The sequence below is a fragment of the Salvelinus sp. IW2-2015 genome, linkage group LG6.2, assembly GCF_002910315.2.
Source record: "Salvelinus sp. IW2-2015 linkage group LG6.2, ASM291031v2, whole genome shotgun sequence".
Taxonomy (NCBI): Eukaryota; Metazoa; Chordata; class Actinopteri; order Salmoniformes; family Salmonidae; genus Salvelinus; species Salvelinus sp. IW2-2015.
In genome coordinates, this window is record NC_036846.1 from 5243637 (window position 1) to 5260225 (window position 16589).

General features: G+C 40.5%; 2 protein-coding genes across 2 annotated transcripts; one reads left to right on the forward strand and one right to left on the reverse strand.

The window, feature by feature from the left end:
• Positions 1-4570: 4570 nt before the first annotated feature.
• On the reverse strand, positions 4571-11465 carry LOC111965727 (small integral membrane protein 19). Its single transcript, XM_023989988.2, has 3 exons — positions 11189-11465; positions 10156-10280; positions 4571-5306 (listed from the first exon to the last, which is right to left on the reverse strand). The coding sequence occupies exons 1-3, from the start codon at positions 11317-11319 to the stop codon at positions 5242-5244; spliced, it is 321 nt and encodes a 106-aa protein (XP_023845756.1). The 5' UTR covers positions 11320-11465; the 3' UTR covers positions 4571-5241.
• Positions 11466-11562: 97 nt separating this feature from the next.
• si:ch211-175m2.5 (uncharacterized) lies at positions 11563-13473 on the forward strand. Its single transcript, XM_023989985.2, has 5 exons — positions 11563-11671; positions 11803-11988; positions 12112-12211; positions 12431-12561; positions 12793-13473. Exons 1-5 carry the CDS (start codon positions 11627-11629, stop codon positions 13075-13077), a joined length of 747 nt encoding a protein of 248 aa, XP_023845753.1. The 5' UTR covers positions 11563-11626; the 3' UTR covers positions 13078-13473.
• The last annotated feature ends 3116 nt before the right edge of the window (positions 13474-16589 follow it).

A 16589-nucleotide genomic window follows, 5' to 3' on the forward strand; every position in this document is an offset into this window, starting at 1 on the left:
CGGATCCTCTGTTTGTTCACCCGCACCTGCTAATAACCCATCCACAACCACCCGACTGTATGTGATAAAGTGAAAATCTGAGGACCGCACCCAGAATAATGTCATAAATCGATGAATGCTTCAATCTAGTTGGCATCGATAAAGTTATCTTTCATCTCTGCTTCTCTCCTGCAGCAGACGTTTAGGCACCGGGGAGAAAATGCAATATTTGTGGCATTTTTTAAAGCAACATTTACAAATTATATCAGTTTAACCAAATTAAAAGCAGTGAAAATATGCATTCACATAAAATATGGCTGCATATTTTATGTGGTTGAAATACAGATCAGATTCAGATTTTATGATGCTGATAAAGATAGCACCTTTACGGACAGTTCCTAACCACGCATTCATTCTCTCAAGATGCTGAAAGAAAGAAATCATATTTCTCCACTCCTGTTTCCAAGTCAAAATGTACATTTAGTGTATAGTTTTACTGCAAGAAAAACATAATTCTGCAGGAGTTAAATTATAACAGGCTATGTGAGAGGTTATAGACCTACAGTCAGTGTCCAGATTTCAGTTATTATTTAACTCATCTGTACAGTAGGCTACTGTTCCTTTGATGTGCCATATTTGAAGTCCCTGTCTTGTGACTCTCAAATTTGTATAGCGCCTCCCAATAATCACACATAACACTGCTGTTCTCTTTTACCACTTCACTAAATCTTTCCCAAACATTATTGTTCTGAACATCCTTTCACTTTATTTTCAACTCTCCATTTTGCAGCTTTTATTGAATTCAACTCCAACATTGTCCTTTTTGCCTCTGTGGGTCGACCTTAACTTTTTATGCCCAAGTTCCCAAAAGCATTTGCCGTTTTGCCGTGCATTTGGCACGCGTACAGTTAGATTACACACTAATGGCAGATAAAAAAAAAAGAATGAAAGAATAATGAATGCACAAGAATGATACATTCCCGGATTTTTTATGTGTTGTTTAATCTTCATTCAACCCACCTGCCAACCACCGCCCTTCATCCACACAATATTTCATGACCGTAAACCCGCCCGCCCCGCAGATATAACCGCGGGGACTGCAGGTTATGAGTCAGCCCACGCATCACAAGCGGGCGCAACCTAACCTTGAACACGCTCTTATAAACACATTTCATAGGATAACACCCTACTCAGCTATGGAAGAAGACGAACACTCTCAGCAGTGTAACTCACTATTCAATAAAGCTAATTGATAGACCACCCATAGAGCATAATAACCATAACATGTACCACCCGTCATATGGTGCACACCGGCCATAAAACACCGAGCTCCTTCCTGTCGCAGCCCGCGGCTGACGAGGCAGTGTGATTGGCTTGTCTGCTTTTATCTGGCTAATGAAGAGAGGAGCGGAGAAGACGAACAATGTCCAGTTAATCTGGGAGACATTTTAAGGGGCTGAAGTTAAGGCACTATTGCATTATAAATCACCTTAATAAAGAAGAGAAAGGAGATGATGGTCCCTCTTGTGTTGAAGAGTGGGGCATCGTTTCACCACGGCTGGTGTGGTGTGTGTGTTTGTGTGTGTGTGTGTGTGTGTGTGTGTGTGTGTGTGTGTGTGTGTGTGTGTGTTTGCAGCATGTATTAGTTTCTGCATATTACTCATATTATTGCATAGAAATGGCTGTAAGTAGTAGATCGTCAGTAGTAGATTATTCAGTACTGCTATATTACTACTATATTACTCCTATATTACAAGTCCTTGGAAACTAGAAACATAATGTTTTAATGCATGTCCCTGGGAGACAGATTGTCTTGAAAGTCCCTTTCAGTTTGAAAGGGACGAATAAAGAAAGTAATTTTCTCTGAACTGGCTCTTGGACGTAGAGCGAGGTAGAGAGATTGCCCTGGGCTCTGGCCCACTTCCTGCTTTCAGAACAAAGCCAGAACAAACACAGCTCATTGAGAGAGTGAGAGCGAGAGCGAGAGAGAATGTTGCATACTAATACAGCCAAAACACCCAGAGTTATTTGGTCATCTGCATTCGTTCCTGACTTTTTAATATAAAAACTCAATTACGAAGGTCTTTACCTGTGTCTTATTTTTCATGGTGGCTGCTGTGGAGTTGAAAGAAGAATGTGAGCTTGTGTATAATATATTGATGTCCTGCAATACCATGATAGCCTGAAGCAGATGTTTTATCACCATAAAGAGTGTTGGACAATAAACTATTCTTCTATTCTCCTTTTTCTTCCTCCTCTTCTCTCTCCCTCCCCCTCTTTCTATATAAATAAGATGAAAATTAGATGTTTCTCAGGTGAGATTAAAATAGTTCAAACCCTGGTGTCCCGTCCTCTTGGTTTATAACATCTCCACATACACTTAGGAACACCTGCTCTTTCCATGACAAAGACTGACCAGGTGAATCCAGGTGTAAAAGCTATTATCCCTTATTGATGTCACTTGTTAAATCCACTTCAATCAGTGTAGATGCAGGGGAGGAGACGGGTTAAAGAAGGATTTCTAAGCCTTGAGACATTGTGTATGTGTGCTGTTCAGAGGGTGAATGGGCAAGACAACATGGGGGGGGAGCAACTCAATATTAGAAAGTTATTCCTAATGTTTGGTATACTCAGTGTATATGACATGTTATTAATAAAGGAAATGGATGAGAGGAGGAAGAAGCAGGAGAGACAGAAGAGAGAAAGAATGAGAAAAAGATAAATATCCAAATCGAACTGTTCTCCCACTTGCTGTGTAAGGCAGAGAGAGGGAGAAACATTGAGATGTACTAGAATCCCTCTCTGTGCTCTTTGGCTAACAGAAAATGACATTTCATTAGCCTCTCCAGGTGATGTATAAGCACAGTGGCTCCTCGCTTTCTCACTGTGAGATGACATTAACTTATCAGCTGGGTTTCCTCTATTCTCTCCTCCTCTGCCTTCTCCCTCTCTTTCCCTTCTTCTCACCCCAACTCTTTCTATCCCTCACCCCCTCTCCCTCTGTTTCAGACTGGTGTTTATTAATAGATTTCTGCATGGTTGGAGACGGTTCATTACTGGGAGATTGAGCCGCTGTGTTATCCCAAACCCAGTGATAAACTCTTTTTAATTACACCTTATGAAAAATATTAAAAACTACCGAGCTGTGCCTAATTTTTTCCACCCCCTAGCTAGCCACAAACAACGGCCAGCGCATGCGCTCACATACACACACAGTCATTTTAGGTGACATGCTACCATCCCAAGTGTATTGACAAAAAGTTACACACTATCTCTGTTCTAGAACTCATCATACTCTGCCGAATTTCAAGGATACAAACCCTATCCATTTCTCTTCCCATAGAAAACAGGTAGTGAATTTATTAAGAAGGTGAAGAAGTGTGGATGAAACACTTTGATCCTGGTATTGACCCAAAGCCACCCCTCTGTCATTCTCTGAATGAAGTGAAGATTGGTTCATTTAGACCTCTCCCACTAATGACCTCATTAGTCCATTTGGTGACTAAGCAATTAACTCCAGATATTGATTAATGTTTGACGTGAATAATGTTTCTCAATGGGATAGTACTGGTTAAATATTAAACCTATGGTAATGAGCAACTGATTGATTACATCAGCAGATTAATTAGCAAAGCACATGTACACGGCTCATTATCTGGTTAACAGACTGGTTCACCTGACAATCTTGTTTTGGACTGGGCTAAAAAGATAGGCTAGGAGGCATTTTGGGTGGTACCTTACGACTCGGCATAACACAGCAGATGACTCATGGGCATGGCTTATCTCTCTGTTGATAATGGTAAGGCAGTGACATGGATTTAATAACTGCAAGACTTTTATTTATTTTTTACCATGCTCCTATATTTGCCCAATGACTGTCAACTCATATATTCTCATTTCAATGGGCAGCGATGTTGATATAAATATATATATATAAAATTACAGTACAGGCTCAAGAATTTAAATGAAGATCGGGATATTCTTAATCTCTATAACCATTTCCCTTCAGTCTGCAGGTTTTTAATTACAGTGGGCCAATAGTAGAGTATCCTGAAGTAGACTCTGCTCAGAGGAACAAAAAGGGTATGCATACAACAAAACTGAATAAGCAAAGATTCAATACACCACGCACACATGCACACGCACAGCCCTATTTATAATGTGTAAGGATCTGGCCCTGCCCTGCACTCCGGCCGCTGATGTATTGATGCGTTTAATCAGTGTGCCATTTCTCCTCCGCAAGGAGTAATCATTTTTCCATTACACTACCTCCGAAGGATGTCCACTTGCATTTGTTTGGCCTCTTGGTGTTGTGTTTCTGGGCCACAGCTTTCCTCTGACTAATGTTGTGTTTATTTCTTTGATGGATTAGAGGCCTAGCTTTTCTGTTAGGCCCCTGATGCTAAATGTCACCTTCCTCAATCACTGCCTCCCAAACACCCACCCCATCGTGCTAAATTCCATAAAACACACACACCAGAGCTAACTTTCTGCTCTGAGAATTGTGACATTGGAGGGAAACGAAATGAATTATTATTACAAAAGAAGCGAGACGGGGCAGAGGGAGGTGAAATCAAGCAAAACATAAATATTTTTCCTTGTTTTTTTTATTTATTTTGAATCAGAGTAATAATATAAATGCACTTCCTTTTCAGAAACAGCAACTGTAGTGGGGAAAAGTCAACTTTGACCCTCTCAACATGAAAGAGAGCGACTCTRCGTTTGGATCACAACGCTCCTTGCTGCACAGAATCAACAAAACTTTCCCAGGTCTGTTGTAATGCCATTATACGGATTATATAGGAGGATCAAAAACTTGGCAACAGAACAGTTCTTGACAACCAAACATTGACATAGATATGCTTGATTAAAAGGTTTGTTGTACCATCATTTTATGGTACAAATACATGTTATTTAGAGTTTAAGACAACTTGAATAGGTGCAGTAGAGAATTCACCATATACACTTAATGTGGTCCACCCAATATGTGGCGACACATCCACACCAAAAAAAATAGTTTGCAAAATAAATGCAAAAAACTTAACAGAAATGAAAAGGGAACATCCAGTTTCGTTTGACTTGACGACAGTCTTAATCACAGAAACCTTCCTTGACCCTCGACTTCTTCCTCCGTAATACGCATGCCCTCTTCAGGAGTGTAGTAATGATCAGACTTACCAAAGCCAAAGAGGCTTAAGGGTGGAGAGACAGGGTGGAGCAGGCAGGTATGATGCAGGGCCATGCTACCTTACTGGCGTGGTCTCATTCCATAGAGAGCTGAACACTCTCACTCTGGCCTTGGTGCTGCTGCTGGTCAAATTTCCTAGCTGTTAAAAAGGAATAAAGGAGACAGAATTATACCAATTTAAACAGTGGGATAGATTTAGATATTTGCAGAACAGTTGTGCAAGCTAGAGTTTATTAGTYAATGACACAGAGCTATTTGCTAAACCAGAAATATAGTTGACTCGAGTGATTAACAGATTTGAGGTCAGTTCTTCGTCATATTTACAATATGCATTTGACCACAGACTCTACCATATCTGCTACATGTATTTTAAATATGCATTTCAATTACTTCTGAGTATTTTGTATTTTTACTGGGCTGAACTACACTCCAATGTATTTTGTAACAAGATACTTTCAAGAGCTGTAATTTGTATTTTCAAAATATGAAATACTTTTCTATATAATTTTTTATAGCGGTTCGCCATTTTGTGGCCCTCTTTCACCCTGCATTGTTATCAGAAGTCTGATGGCACTATGGTGTGATAAGAGTGTCTGCTAAACTAACTAAATATAAATCTGTATGTAATAATGGACAATTGCACTTGCATGCAGAGTATTATTCTAATGAGCTCCGCCTCGAAACAAGGCTTTGTCTAGAAGGGATACAGCTTTGACTTTTRGTAGCAGGTTTAGGAGAACTTACACAGCAGGTTAGGGAAATTAACATAGCAGGTTAGTAGAATTCGATTAAGCTGTATCCCATCTATACATGACCCCGAAACAGGGCCAATAATAACACCCAGTGTGCTTTGCAGTTCCTTTTGGTATGATCATTTTCACTAGGGACGGGCAAAAATTACTAAATACAATTACTACAAATACCTAGGTGTCTGGTTAGACTGTAAACTCTCCTTCCAGACTCGTCAAACATCTCTAATCCAAAGTAAAATCTAGAATTGGCTTCCTATTTCGCAACAAAGCATCCTTCACTCATGCTGCCAAACATACCCTTGTAAAACTGACCATCCTACCGATCCTCGACTTCGGCGATGTCATTTACAAAATAGCCTCCAATACCCTACTCAATAAATTGGATGCAGTCTATCACAGTGTCATCCGTTTTGTCACCAAAGCCCCATATACTACCCACCACTGCGACCTGTACGCTCTCGTTGGCTGGCCCTCGCTTCATACTCGTCGCCAAACCCACTGCTCCAGGTCATCTACAAGACCCTGCTAGGTAAAGTCCCCCTTATCTCAGCTCGCTGGTCACCATAGGTAGCACGCGCTCCAGCAGGTATATCTCTCTGGTCACCCCCAAAAACTAATTCTTCCTTTGGCCGCCTCTCCTTCCAGTTCTCTGCTGCCAATGACTGGAACGAACTACAAAAATCTCTGAAACTGGAAAACACTTCTCCCTCACTAGCTTTAAGCACACAGCTGTCAGAGCAGCTCACAGATTACTGCACCTGTACATAGCCCATCTATAATTTAGCCCAAATAACTACGTCTCCCTACTGTATTTATTTATTTTGCTCCTTTGCACCCCATTATTTCTATCTCTACTTTGCACATTCTTCCACTGCAAATCTACCATTCCATTGTTTACTTGCTATTTGTATTTACTTCGCCACCATGGCCTTTTTTTGCCTTTACCAAGGGGGTAAAGGCAAAAAAAGGCCATGGTGGCGAAGTAAATACAATATGCAAGTCTCACCTCATTTGCTCACAATGTATATAGACTTATTTTCTTCTGTATTATTGACTGTATGTTTGTTTTACTCCATGTGTAACTCTGTGTTGTTGTATGTGTCGAACTGCTTTGCTTTATCTTGGCCAGGTCGCAATTGTAAATGAGAACTTGTTCTCAACTTGCCTACCTGGGTAAATAAAGTGAAATAAAAATACATTAAAAAAACTAGTCCAACGCTCTAACCACCTGATTACATTGCACTCACGAGGAGCCTGCCTGTTACGTGAATGCAGTAGAAGCCAAGGTAAGTTGCTAGCTAGCATTAAACTTATCTTATAAAAAACAATCAATCAATCATAATCACTAGTTAACTACACATGGTTGATGATATTACGTTTATCTAGCGTGTCCTCCGTTGCATATAATCGATGCGGTGCGTATCGTTGCTCCAATGTGTACCTAACCATAAACATCAATGCCTTTCTTAAAATCAATACACAGAAGTATATATTTTTAAACCTGCATATTTAGCTAAAAGAAATCCAGGTTAGCGGCAATATTAACCAGGTGAAATTGTGTCATTTCTCTTGCGTTCATTGCACGCAGAGTCAGGGTATATGCGATAATAATAAACGTTTTGTTTTCTAAATGATAGTTTCCGGATTCCGACCATATTAATGACCAAAGGTCGTATTTCTGTGTGTTATTATGTTATAATTAAGTCTATGATTTGATATTTGATAGAGCAGTCTGAATGAGTGATGGTAGGCAGCAGCAGGCTCGTAAGCATTCATTCAAACAGCACTTTCATGCGTTTTGCCAGCAGCTTTCACTGTGCTTCTAGCATTGCACTGTTTATGACTTCAAGCCTATCAACTCCCGAGATTAGCTGGTGTAACCGATGTGAAATAGCTAGCTAGTTAGGGGAGTGCGCGCAATAGCGTTTCAAACGTAACTCGCTCTGAGAGACTTGGAGTAGTTGTTCCCCTTGCTTGCATGGGTAACGCTGCTCGAGGTGGCTGTTGTCGATGTGTTCCTCGTTCGAGCACAGGTAGAAGCGAGGAGAGGGACGGAAGCTATACTGTTACACTGGCAATACTAAAGTGCCTATAAGAACATCCAATATTCAAAGGTAATGGAATAGAAATGGTATAGAGAGAAATAGGTCCTATAAAAATATATTAACTACAACCTAAAACATCTCACCTTGAGAATATTGGAAGACTCATGTTAAAAGGAACCACCAGCTTTCATATGTTCTCATGTTCTGAGCAAGGAACTTAAACGTTAGCTTTTTTACATGGCACATATTGCACTTTTACTTTCTTCTCCAACACTTTGTTTTTGCATTATTTAAACCAAATTGAACATGTTTCATTATTTATTTGAGGCTAAATAGATTTTTATTGATGTATTATATTAAGTTAAAATAAGTGTTCATTCAGTATTGTTGTAATTGTCATTATTACAAAAAACAAAAAAAATGTTTTAAATCGGCCGACTAATCGGTATCGGCATTTTTTGGMCKTCCAATAATCGGTATCGGCGTTGAAAAATCATAATCGGTCGGCCTCTAATTCAGACCCCTTGACTTTTCCCACATTGTTACACTACAGCCTTATTCTAAAATTAATTACATGAAAAAAATCCTTCATCTACACACAGTACCCCATAATTACGAAGCGAAAACAGGTTTTTTAGAAATGTTAGCAAATGTATTAAATCTAAAAAACAGATACCTTGTCTACATAAGTATTCAGACCCTTTGCTATTAGACTCGAAATTGAGCTCAAGTCCATCCTCTTTTCCATTGACCATCCTTGAGATGTTTGTACAACTAGATTGGAGTCCAACTGTGACAAATTCAATTGATTGGACATAATTTGGAAAGGCACACACCTGTCTATATAAGGTCCCACAGTTSACAGTGCATGTCAGAGCAAAAACCAAGCCATGAGGTCGAAGGAATTGTCCGTAGAGCTCAGAGAAAGGATTGTGTTGAGGCACAGATCTGGGGAAGGGTACCAAAACATTTCTGCAGTATTGAAGCTCCCGAAGAACACAATGGCCTCCATTATTGTTAAATGGGAGAAGTTTGGAACCCCCAAGACTCTTCCTAGAGCTTTCCACCCGGCCAAACTTAGCAATCGGGGGAGAAGGGCCTTGGTCAGGGAGGTGACCAAGAACCCAATGGACACTCTGACAGAACTCCAGAGTTCCTCTATGGAGATGGGAGAACCTTCCAGAAAGACAACCATAACTGCAGCACTCCACCAATCAGACATTTATGGTAAAGGCACCTAAAGACTCTCAGACCATGAGAAACAAGATTCATACAGCCAAGACAACGCAAAAATGGCTTCGGGACAAGCCTCTGAATGTCCTTGAGTGGCCCAGCCAGAGCCCAGACACGAACCCGATCAAACATCTCTGGAGATACCTGAAAATAGCTGTGCAGCGATGCTCCCCATCCAACCTGACAGAGCTTGAGAGAAACTGCAGAGAAAAAAAATGGGAGAAACTCCCCAAATACAGGTGTGCCAAGCTTGTAGCGTCATACACAAGAAGACTGGAGGCTGTAATCCCTGCCAAAGGTGTTTCAACAAAGTACTGAGTAAAGTGTCTGAATACTTATGTAAATGTGATATTTCAGTTTATTTGTTATACATTTGCTAAAATTGATTTAAAAAACAATGTTTGTGGTGTCATTACGGGGTATTGMGTCTAGATTGATGAGGGGGAAAAAACACGATTTAATCAATTTTAGAATAAGGCTGTAACGTAACAAAATTTGAAAAAAGGGGAATACTTCCCAAATGCATTGTATGTGAAAATGAACATACCAAAATGAACTGGCCTTGTTTAGAGGTCATGTCTAGATGGGATACATTTGAGTGTCCACTAAATTACCTAAATGTATGTTTCAAAATCAGAGATGGGCAATATTTCTGTTTCATGTATTTGAAATATGCATTTCAATTACTTCTGAGCATTCAACTAAGGTAGATAAACAACAACATGTAAAAGCAAGTAAAATGATTCTGTTCATGCTGGTTACTTGCAAATGTATTTCTGCATTTTAAAATTCTAAATATTTTAATTAAATACATTTCAAAGTATATTGTTGTTTATTTTGATACATTGCTCTTTATGGTATTTAGTCATTTTTGCCCCTTCCTGATCATATCATAGGTGAGCACAAGGCCTCACATTGATGCATCATTCTGCAACAGAACTGAGACGGACAAACTCACCAAGGGAGTACATCTCCAGCTGTTGGCGCAGTCTCACTTTCTGCAGACTGTCGTAGAAGTTGGGTTCGGTCGTGGCTCCAGCGGTAGGCGGCAGAGCGAATATCCTCATGATCTTCCTCTTATTTCTGATGGGGAGAATAGAGAACCACAGTATGAGTCATAATACCGATAAAACCTKGAGGTCAAACAAGGAAATGGTTCCAATCGTTTTTCCACCATTCATTTTCCCCCGTAGGGGATTATAGAAGCACTTAAAATAAAGTCTGTGTTTTGTGTAGGCTTAGCCTGGCGTGATGTTTTGATAACTGTGTAAATCTCTCTATATATTTGCATGTATTTACCCCCCCAAAATGAAATGTTAATTAGCTGCTAATGTGGCTATCATAAAGAACTACAAATGCCATGATGATATGAATGAGCCTGCCGAATCGAGGCAAAGGTAAGAATCTCTGGATTAATTATCAAATGTTAGCTAAATTTAGTAATGAATAAATTGGCTACAGTTCTTTAAATTGACAATTCTGTGAACTGTCTTCTGCAAGTTTTAGATTTACACAATACCTGTTAGCAAAGGATTTGCAAGGATTTGTAGTCTGCATGATGTTAATTAGCATTTTCGAATTTGAGAGTAGATAGAGCAGGATATATTGACAAAAGGCACCTTATCAGAGATTTACATGGCTTATCAAAATGTCACGTGGGTGTAAGCCTACACAAAACACAGCCCTTATTGTAAGTGTTTCAAAAATTCCCTATGGGAAAAATGAATGGTGGAAAAATGATTGGAACCATTTGCCTGTTTGACCGCTAGTTTTTATGGGTATTATGACACCTCCAATGTTGGGCTCTATAGGAAGGAGAGATTGAGACCAAACCGTATGCAATTCATGCATTAGCTGAATGGAAGCTTTTTAAAAGCAAAGCTTGTAAATATATGTTACTAGTAAGGCACACATTTAGTTGTTGATGATGCAAATATTTATCAACAATCGGGTATTTGTTGGGAACTACAAAATGCAAAGGAACCTCTTACTTTCTAGCGTACATCAGCAGTCCGAAGCTAACCAGGATGACGAGCAAATAGACATTGGTGGCCTCGTTCCACGCCTCGTGCACGGAGTAATCCAAAGATTCCTCGTTCTCCATCACCCCATGACCGCCCATTGCGATCAAACAATTGTGAGGCAGCTATTTTTCTAGTTTCATAAATGTCTAAAAATACGATTCCATGCAACAAGCATCAGCGAACTGCGACTCCTACGATGTAAACAGAAAGGTGACGTCGTTTCCGGAGTCGTTCACAAACCCGCTGGCGAGGAGTGGGACTGCATTGGGTGGGATGAGTCAAAGAGGCGTGTCTAATGGCAGTGACATAAATACTAGACGATGATTGGATTTTCATCATCACAAAAGACCTCCCCCGATTACTTTTTTCAAAAGAGGAAGTAAGTGCAGTTTGCTGTTACTTGACATGGCGCCTGGAAGTGTTTGGAGATTAATTCGTCACTGTAACCTTGTAAGTAGTCGACTTGCTCATTGTTCCTTTTTTACATTTGCATCTAGCCACGGCATAAACCACATGCTTTGTCTTTCTAGCTAAAATCACCTGTCTCTGCAATGGAGTTATTTTATTTTGTGTACATGTAGGCGTCCGTTCGGTATGTGGGGTGCGCGTTATGGCAGCAGAAAGCACCTGTTGCCGTGGGGGCCGCGGCGACCAGTAGACAGTTCTCCAGCGATCCTCCCCCGGAGAACATAAGCCGATACCCGATTCCAAACAAGAAAGACCTGCCATTCGACATGGTGGAACTAATGGAAGAGGTGGAGACCAAGGTAGGATGCGGAGTATTTTCGCAGTCTCTGTAACTTCGAATGTTCCTGCTATGAAAACACTACTGTTGGGGGAAATGGATATCTATATACATGGTAATATCAGTGTGTTCTGCTCTTTGATAGGGAGGATTCCTTCCCAATGTCTTCAAGGTCCTGGCACATCGTCCAGCAGAGTTCCGTGCTTTCTTTTCCTATTACAATGAACTGATGAACAAGGAGACAGGTGTGTGTGTGTGAAAGAGTTATGCCAAGCATAAATAAGTTCAGGAGTAAAGATTTGTTTAACAAGTCACATAAGTTGCATGGACTCACTTTGTTTAACATGATTTTTGATTCATCCCTGTACCCCACATGTACAATTATCTGTAAGGTCCCTCAGTCGAGCAGTGAATTTCAAACAGTGTGTGTCCGTGTTGATCTGAAATGTTTGTCGTCATGTCAGGGGGTCTAACGAAGGCTGACAGGGAGCTGATTGTGGTCGCCACCAGTATCCACAACCAGTGTCTCTACTGCGTCGTGTCCCACAGTGCACTGCACCGCATCTACTCTAAGAAACCCACACTGGCTGACCAGGTACATTCTTATCTCGTTTATTTCTCTCCTGATCTGTTCACTAGTGTGCACTGAAACTGTTTTATGCCAGTATCATCTTACACATTGGAGGTGTGTTTGTCAAGCAGTTGATATCATCTGACTGATCAACCACACCAGTATAAAAGGTGTGAACCTTAACTCACCCACTGTCACCTCCTTTCTAAATGTGTTTCTATTTGAACTCTTTCTCCCCCTGGCCCTCATCCCCAGGTGATTGTAAACTTTGAGAATGCAGAGCTGTCCCCTCGGGAGCGGGTCATGCTGGACTTTGCTCTGGCTGTGTGTCGCAGCGACACCATCACCAACCAGCACTTTCTGTCCCTGGAGGAAGTGGGCTTTGACCGTGAGGATGCCTGGGACATCGCTGCCATCGCTGCTTTCTTTGCCATGTCCAACCGGCTGGCCCACCTGACCGACATGAGACCCAACGCAGAGTTCTACAACATGGGACGTATGCCCCGGGACAAGACCAAGTGGGAGGGAGAGGGCAAGTAGTGAGGTGACAAGGGATACAGAAAACATCAGACTTTAAGTTCCTTCCTATTGATTTTTATGGGTGACCTAACCACAGAGAGACTCAACCGAGGCCAGGGGACCTATCTAAGCGTGTGATATCAACTGTGACTGTTTAGTGCCGGTCTGCCACACAATATCTACAGTAGAACCTGTTCATGTTACTTTGTGGAGTTCTCTGGGCTCAATTGTTAACTGAGGATTTTGAAATGTTAAAGATATGTTAAATTGAGTTTGGYGTGCAAGTATGTGTATATCTCTGTAATATTCACTCTAGGAAAGTTGTTGTTTGGGATGTCAGGCAGTAACATAATGGAACACTCACTGCTGTGCAATGACAATCCTTAAGTTTTCTAAATAAAGAATATTTATCTTCTGTTTCTCTCTCCCTCTGTCAATTAGGTTAAAATAGGACAAACCCTGCTGTCCTGTCCTCTTGGTTCATAACATCTCCATGTACACTGAGTTTACAAAACATAATGAATACCTCTTTCCATGACAGACTGACCAAGTGATTTCAGATGAAAGCTTTGATGTCACTTGTTCAATCCACTTCAATCAGTGTAGATGAAGGGGAGCAGATGGGTTAAAAAAAAAATATATATGCATTTAGACAATTGAGACATGGACTGTATGGGTGCCATTAAGAGGGTGAAAGGGAAAGACAAAATATTTAATTGCCTTTTTTTAGAATCTAAAATCATTAGACAGGAATCTTTTTCCTGTTTTCATAACCATTGCAGAATTTAATCGTTACCTTTTCTGGCTGTGATGGGTTCATATTTCTGAAGGAGCCATACAACAAATTATGTACATCTCATTTAATTGGACCAAGTAAATAGATAGGCTATATGTTTTGCAATATCATAGGCAGTGTGGTTTATAATACCGGTATACAGTCTAATTTATCAGCTGATATTTTGCATTGATTTGTATGTATCAAGTTTTATTGTCACATGCACAAGTACAGTGAAATGCCTTTCTTACTCTTTTCCCAACAATGCAGTAATGAATATCAGTAGTACTATTAAAAAATAAATACAAACATTTAAGTAGAACAAAAAAACAAGCTGTCCTGTTCCAMAATTTACAGGCAGTCCATATTTAGGTCAGGGAAGTTGATGCAAAACATTGAAATCAGGTCCATGACAATTTGCCATTATCTAATCTCTAAACTGTCAGTCTTTTTGCAGATATAGCATAAATTACTYCTAAAAATTAAAACATTCTGCCAACACTGTAAATAGCCCGGTAGTTTAACATTTTTGACAGTATGGGTAGGCTACAGTAGGCCTATTGCTATGCGATAGGAGCGTGACATCATTGCATATTTATTCTCAGAGACTATGCCAAGGCATAAACCCAATACTCTATTGATTAACTAAATGTTTATCAATAGACCTGTCATTCAGGGCAGGTGGGGCAGATCTCCACCTGTTTTGAGCCCCACCTGTTTTTTCCTGTTGCCTGTTTTACATGTTATTTTGGCATTAATACGTGTCACATATCAGTTTGCAAACAATGCAAAGAACATTTAGAATTGAGTTAATAAAGCCGCATACAAACATGGTCTCTTTTTTGGGTTCTTGAGTAAGGCAGCTCCAAAATGCAGGTGTTTCAGCCTAGCTCAGTGCTTCCTGTGGTGGTGGGACAGCCACCGCATGGTGACACTATGTCACTGCAAAATCTATGGCGAAAGCTCGAAAATAAAAGCCCCTTGAGTGCTGCCATGGAGTTACATTACAATTGCCCATCCAAGAAGGCTAAAGGCCATTGGCCACAGATAAAATGACGTCAAATCACGTTATATCTACCGTAGCTTTGATTGAACTGATCATGTAGCTAAGAAAGTAATATTACAGTAAGTGTATGTTGTGTGTAGTAAGATGTTAGCAGCACATGTGCGTCACCCTAATAATTTGGTCCCTTTCCCCCTCATAACTTAGCCTACTGTTCTGACTTGGTAGTGCACATGTACTCTATAGCCTGTTTTAGAGAAATGTAATCAAATATTGTAAGAGCTTTCATTGTCGGATTATATGCCCCCATTATTTATCCTACGGTTCTGATTTGGTGTACAGGGAGAATACTGTAAGAACGGCCCATGTTCTGAATTCTGTCACTGTACATTTCAAAAGTGCTGAACAAATATTTATATTGAGTTTGTCCGTCCTAGCTTGCTCATTAATGTCTTAATCGAAATTACGGATTGCCTCTTATCCGCTCGTTGTCCCCTTATGCCATAGTTTGTACATCTCAATTGACAGTAGAAACCACATTTGTTTAAGCAAGTCAGCAATATCAGCTATGTTTGTTTAAAGGCAGTAAATGAGGCTGAATGGACTGTTTCACTCTCAGACAAGGCTCCACTGATAGCCAGGTGTAGCAGGGGTAAGGTGTTGGGACTAACAGTTTATGGGCACCGTTTGTCACCATTATAGTGCAATTAATGTAGTGTTTAGTGTTGTGTTGTGTAGTGGCTTTGTTGTCATGCATCTACAAAAATTTCGGGAGTTTGCCCAACCAAGATTTACATGCTAAAATCGCCACTGTGAACAACAATTAGTCTTTTGCATGCTAAGGCATAATGCCAATAGTTCCAAATGATAAATTATACAGCAAATAAAGAGAGCTATTGTCACCATAAAAGGTAAATGGAGGCGTTTTCCAGGCGGAGTTTTAGTGCTGTTCACGCGCGCACAGTTTTACGACAGGTCTGATTTATAACAGAAACATGCGTATGTATGGCGTGCGCCAAGTTTATAAATCTCAATATGCTTAACTTTTTAGAAATGGCACACGCATACGTTAAGGTGTAAAATGTACGCAACAGTTAGAAATGAGGCCCCAGCTCTCTATCTCTTGCCTTTCTGATTGGAAGGGGGTAGCTGCATGCCATTATGGTAACCTGAGTATGGGCGAGTGGGTGTGTCGGGAGAAAAGTAGCAGGCGTGTGGAAAGGAGTGGGTGTGTCGACAGCACTCTGCTATAGGTTAACCAGTTTTGATTGAGCGGTGCTGTATGGAAAGAGATGGGTGAAGTCAAATTAGCCCGGTTCATTAGAAATGGTAGTATGTTAATATTTTGTGGTAGCCAGGCTCAGCAAGGAAAGATTCTGCAAATGGAAAAGCTTAATGGGAAGAAGATTAAATGTCCCTGGTGTTTATACTAGATTGAGGGGAGTCATCACTGGGGTCCCGATATCTACGTCCATAGATGATATTAAAGGAAATGTGAAGGGAGGAAGAGTGATTGAGGCCAAAAGGTTGATCAGTCGTAAAGAGGGTCAAAGAAGTGAAAGCTTATCAGTGCTGCTGAAGTTTGAGAAGGTTTTGCCTGGAAAAGTGCAGATAGGATTCCTTAGTTTCAATGTCAGAGAATTTGTCCCATCCCCATTGTGGTGTTTGAAATGCCATTGAATGGGACATGTAGCTAACTGTTCAGTGTAAAGGAAAGAAAAAACGTGCCAGTGTGGAGGGGAACATGATTACAGT